This window comes from Triticum aestivum, chromosome 1D (assembly GCF_018294505.1).
Source record: "Triticum aestivum cultivar Chinese Spring chromosome 1D, IWGSC CS RefSeq v2.1, whole genome shotgun sequence".
Lineage (NCBI taxonomy): Eukaryota > Viridiplantae > Streptophyta > Magnoliopsida > Poales > Poaceae > Triticum > Triticum aestivum.
This window is the reverse complement of record NC_057796.1, coordinates 205,987,121-205,992,855: the sequence shown is the minus strand read 5'-3', so window position 1 is coordinate 205,992,855 and position 5,735 is coordinate 205,987,121. Positions and strand designations below refer to the sequence as shown.

Here is a 5,735-nt window from a genome sequence, read left to right as displayed (position 1 = left end):
TTTTCAGAGACATAATACTTGTTGCTTTTTTATTGTCTATATCTTACACCTTACTGCTTAGCCCTTCACAGGAAATAGCATAATGAAGTACAAACTACAAAGAGAAATACAAACATCACCGGCGACATTGTTTCAGTCATACAATCTTCAGGATAGTTTGGCTAACTATTTTATCACAGAGTTATCGCAATATGCTCTCCTAATGCTGGTCTTTGGCAGTTAAACTGACATACAAAGTACTTGAGGATCTGAAACTGCATTTTACAGAATTAATAGGTCTGCAATTTTCACCTTTCTGTGTAGGTTCACAATTTCTGCGCAGAGGTACGTCACTTCTGGTAGTCTGTTAGCTTGCTTATTGTGATAAGTCGGAATGCTTCGGAGAGGTAGGCCTGGGTATGTGCTGCTATCTCTTGTGCTACGGATCGCATTGCAGGCCTGGATTCAGGTTTTGCCCTGGTGCAGGCAAGCGCTATCCTGACGATGAACACAACCTCTTCTGCAAGCTGTTCCGTTGGAGGATCCAGCCGCTGGTCCAGTATGTCCTTGAGGAGTAAATCGTCTTCTTGTGATGAGGATATCGCCGGCAGAGAGGTTAGCAAGTCACCTGGGTGCTTCCCCATCAGGACCTCCAGTGCAACAACGCCGAAGCTGTAAACATCACACTTCTCTGTCACCCTCATTGTGTATGCAAATTCTGCAACAAAACAACAAGAGCCATCATATGTTAGTGTGCTGCTCCAATATGACATTGCTAAGTAGGTAATCTGAATTTTGTGGGATTTGAGCATATACAATGACACTGATCCAAATACACATATTAGCAAGGCAGCAGCAACTACTTCTGAGTACTTGACTCTTTGATGGCAATTGCTCAACTAGGATAGAAGTGTCTTTGATTCACTAGGTTCTCATGAACTGTGAATAGAAATATCTAAAACATAATATTTCATGTTATTGTCCCACACCAGGGGATCTTCGTATTATTGAAGTTGTTTCGACAAAGCTTACTGTTACCGGGTAATTAATGAACATTCCATTTATACATCTCATTAAAAAGTCATATATTGTATGCATAAGATGTGTACCTGGAGCCATGTAGCCATACGATCCTGCCACAGAAGTCCAGTTCGTCGAAGCAGACCCGAGCAACTTTGCGGTGCCAAAATCACACAACCGTGGCTCAAAAACAGATTCAAGCAGGATGTTATTCAAAGTGATGTCGCGATGAACGATGGGTGGGTTGCAGTCATGATGCAAGTAGGCAAGGGCATGAGCAACCCCCTGTATCACTTTCATCCTCACGTCCCAGTCCAGCTTCTTCTTCCCTTCCTCCCCGTACAATGTCTTCGCCAAGCTGCCCCTTTCCAGGTACTCGTACACCAGGTACATGTAGTCACCACTAGTGCAGAAGCCATGGAGCTTGACGATATTCCGGTGGCGGACCTCAGTCAGTGCCTTAATCTCATTCTCAAAGCTCTTTTTGCTAACATCCGATATGTCGCCTGTTTCGGCGACATGGAATCGCTTCACAGCCACAACCTGCCCACTTGCAAGCTCGGCCCTGTACACGGTCCCGAACCCTCCTTTACCAATGCAGAAGGTTTCGTTGAAGTTGTCTGTGGCATTCACGATATCGAAAAATGTGAACTTTCCCTCCTTTTCCCAGATCATGGACTCAAAAGCATCATTGGTGTTAGCCTCCAGCACTTTCTGCTCACGAGGCCTCCTTCTGCATATCAGTATGAGGCAAGCAGCAAGAGCTGCAAGTAACACAACCCCAACAACTGACACAACTATTGCGATGACTATTCTCTTGTGATGCCCTGAAGATGCACCGCCAGAACCGAGGTCACAAGAAGTTATACCTTGCACATTACCACAGAGCCCCAAATTCCCAATGTAGGCATCAGCTGATGTGTTCTGGAAAGCATTCCCTGATGGTATCTTACCGGTGAGTTGATTGTAAGAGAAATCAACTGTATCAAGGCTTGACATGCCAGAAAACCCTGCTGGTATTAAACCACTGAGATCGTTGTGTGACAGGTTCAGTTTCTGCAAATTCGTCAGCTTCCCAAGATTTGAGGGGATCGCACCTGACAATGAGTTACTGCTCAGATCAAGAAGCCTCTGCAGCTGAACAAGATTGCCGAGCTCACCTGGTATCTGCCCTGACAACTTGTTCTTGCTCATATCAAGAAAAATTAGATAACTGAGCTTGCTAAGGCCAGCCGGTATCGTCCCCGTAAGCGAGTTCCCAGACAAATCGACTGCCTGTAACTTGGAATTGTTGCCCAAATTTGCCGGAATTGACCCCGAGAGGGCATTATGGCTAAGATTGAGACTGAATAAGAGGCTGAGCTGGCCCAGCTCAGGTGGAACACTTCCTGTGAGATTATTCTCAGCCAAGCTGAGGTCCTGCAAGCTTGCCATGCTCCCAAACGCCGCTGGAATGCCACCCGATAAACCATTGCCGTCCATGTGCAGGCGGGTGATGTTGGTGCATTTTCCCCAATCGGAAGAGAGCCGGCCGGTCAGTTCGCTCCCAGAGACGTCCAGGTAGTCCAATCTGGGGTGGACACCGAACGCCTCTGAGATGTCTCCGGTGAAGTGGTTCCCTTCCAACCGCACCCGGAACAGATTTGTGCAGTTCTTGAGGCACGGTGGTAGCGTGCCGCTGAAGTTGTTGTGGTTCGCCGTGAAGTTCTGCAGCACGAGGCCATCACATAGTCTCTGCGGCAGTTCGCCGGAGAAGCTGTTGTTCGCAAAGCTTGCGTCGGTCAAGCTCAGCCCCTTCCCGAGGTCCGGTGGTATGGTACCACTGAAGTTGTTGTCGAACAGGGCAAGGTATTGAAGATTTCTGAGCGATGTAATGGTGGCGGGCAGCTCGCCTTCCAAATTGTTGGTGTTGACGTCCAAGACTTCCAACGCCGTCATGTTGCCAATCTCCAGCGGGATCGTGCCGGTAAACTTGTTGAAGAAGAGCGCCAGCCTCTTGAGCTTCGTGAGCTTACCGAACGAGCTGGGGATCGGCCCCGTGAGAGAGTTCACCGACAAATCCAACTGACTCAGGCTCACCAGCTCGCCGAGCTCTGCTGGGATAGAGCCTGTAAGGTTGTTGCTGAAGAGATACAAGATATCCAACTTGGTTGCCTTGCCGAGCTCCGGCGGAACCTTCCCAGTGAACGAGTTGTTCTGCCCTTGGAATGATATAAGCTCTGGCCAGTTCGTGAACAAATCTGCCGGAACCTGACCGGCGAGTTTGTTTGACGATATGCCAAACTCCCGCATTTTGCGCATCCTGGCGAACGCCGGCGGCAGGACACCCGTGAGCTGGTTCATGGACAGCTCCATCAAATTGAGATTGCTAAGGTTGCCCAGCTGCGGTGGAATAGTGGAATTCAACCCGGCGCTCTTGAGGTCAAGGCGTTGCAGCATTTGGAGCCGGCCAAGAGCCGGCGGGATCGGCCCGCCGAGCGGGTTGATCCCGAGTTCAAGAACTCTCAGCTGGGAAATGGACCCAAGGAAATCGGGGACTCCTCCGGTCAGATTATTGTTTAAAACCCGCAGGTCCCGGAGATTCCTCAGCTTCGACAGCGACGGCGGTATCCGCCCGGAGAAAGCATTGATGGACAGGTTGAGGTACATGAGGTTGGGGAGCTTCTCGGCCAGGGAGCCCGGTATCGGCCCGGAGAAATTGTTCTGCGACAGGTCGAGGTAGGTGACGTTGGCGCTCTTGAGGATGAACTCCGGGAAGCCGCCGGTGAGGTAGTTGAGGTAGAGCGACATGAAGGTGACGGTGGGCATCGGCGATAACTTGCGGTAGTCCGGGTCGGTGAGGAAGTTGGATCCCAGATCGAAATGCTGGATCCTGGGGAGCCTGCTTAGCTGGTGGGGGATGGCTTCGGCGAGGTTGTTGTTGTAGAGGCGGAGCTCGACGAGGCCGGAGAGGTCGGCGAGCTGCGGCGGGATGGAGCCGTTGAAGCTGTTGCTGCCGAGGTCGAGCCTGGCGAGGGAGCGCAGGCGCGAGAGGCCCGGCGGGATGGCGCCGATGAAGTTGTTCCCGTTGAGGTCGAGCGCGGCGAGGGCCGGGAGCGCCGCGGCGTCGAGCTTGTCGAGCGTGCCGGCGAGGCCGAGCCCCCGGAGCGCGAGCGAGTCGACGCGGCCGGCGGCGTCGCAGGACACGCCCTTCCAGGAGGAGCAGAGGCCCGCGGGCTTGGCCCAGGTGGCGAGCGCGTCCGGGAGCGGGCGGTCGAGGCTGGCCTTCCAGGCCAGCAGCGCCTCGGCCTCCGTCGCGGCATTGGCGGCGCCGGCGGAGAGCAGGAGGACGACGAGGAGCGGGAGGAGGATGAGGGCTCGTGCGCCTGGCGTCGGCATTGGCTGGCGCGCCGTCGGTATGGCAGACGGGGAGGGACCTCCGGCGAGAGGAGGGGGGATTTCAGCTCGCGGCGCGGCTGGTCAGTGGGACGCGGGTTGACTCGAGTAGACAAGTACTGCTACTAGTACGGCGTCCATGTGTGTGGTTGGGTGGTGCGGTGCGGTGCGAGTGTGTGTGGGGAAGCGGGGTACGGCGACTTGGAGGCATCGTCGTCGCGTACCGGAATTCCAGCGGCGAGAAAGGAGGGTTTCAGGGCCGACAGCCTGTGCTTTGCTTGTCCATGATACCAGCGGCTTGCCGTGCTTTGACCTCTTTTTTTTTGTTCGATGTAAAAATGCAGTGCTTTGACTTGAATAAGATGGCCCGGCATATCATGGTGGACGATTCCATTCCTCTTACCAGAATAGTTGATTGATCCATCGTGATCGCGGTCCATTCCAAGCCGGTCTGGATTCATTAGCCGCAAATTTAGAAGTTGGACCGTGAGCTGCTGCCGGACGGTGACAACCGCCGGGGGTTCCTCCTTTCGCCACCCTGTCCGTCCGTCCGTGCCTCATCCATGCCGCGGGTTCAGTTTTCAGTAGCTGCACTCCAAACTTGTAGTACAATAACTTGTAGGGAAATAACTAAATCATACAAAAACTAAAAAACCACAGAAAAATGGTACACTAACTTAACTAACAGCATGTTTTGGTACAATTTCCGTCAATTATAACGGTGCACGGTCCGTCGCTCTTAACTGCTGCTACGTTGCCCTTTTGATCTCCCTCTGTCCTATGTGGGTCCCAGTCGTCAGTGAGACAGAGAAATAAAGAAACGAAAAAACAAGGCGATGGTGCCAGCCTTATTTTGGATTGAGTTAATTACAGTACAATAACTTGTAGGGAAATAACAAAATCATACAAAAACTAAAAAAACCTCAGAAAAATGGTACACTAACTTAACTAACAGCACGTTTTGGTACAATTTTCGTCAATTATAACGGTGCACGGTCTGTCGCTCTTAACTGCCGCTACGTTGCCCTTTTGATCTCCCTCTGTCCTATGTGGGTCCCAGTCGTCAGTGGGACAGAGAAATAAAGAAACGAAAAAACAAGGCGATGGTGCCAGCCTTATTTTGGATTGAGTTAATTACATGTGCAGTACAATAACTTGTAGGGAAATAACTAAATCATACAAAAACTAAAAAAACCCAGAAAAATGGTACACTAACTTAACTAACAGCACGTTTTGGTACAATTTCCGTCAATTATAACGGTGCACGGTCTGTCGCTGTTAACTGCCGCTACGTTGCCCTTTTGATCTCCCTCTGTCCTATGGCTCCACGCCATTCACCATGTATAAATCGAGGCAAATAA

The 5,735-nt window shown here is 51.4% G+C and overlaps 1 protein-coding gene across 1 annotated transcript; it reads right to left on the bottom strand.

Annotated features, from left to right (window-relative positions):
* Window positions 1–4,582, bottom strand: LOC123180995 (probable leucine-rich repeat receptor-like protein kinase At1g35710). Its single transcript, XM_044593200.1, has 2 exons — window positions 1,089–4,582; window positions 1–697 (listed from the first exon to the last, which is right to left on the bottom strand). The coding sequence occupies exons 1-2, from the start codon at window positions 4,375–4,377 to the stop codon at window positions 330–332; spliced, it is 3,657 nt and encodes a 1,218-aa protein (XP_044449135.1). The 5' UTR covers window positions 4,378–4,582; the 3' UTR covers window positions 1–329.
* Window positions 4,583–5,735: the final 1,153 nt, after the last annotated feature.

Bases quoted from the DNA above. Each gene is read 5' to 3' on its own strand.
- LOC123180995 (XM_044593200.1), bottom strand. From the start codon at position 4,377: ATGCCGACGCCAGGCGCACGAGCCCTCATCCTCCTCCCGCTCCTCGTC. The intron at 698-1,088 runs GTACACATCTTA...GTTTTGTTGCAG, and splicing joins GTATGGCTACATGGCTCCAG to AATTTGCATACACAATGAGG.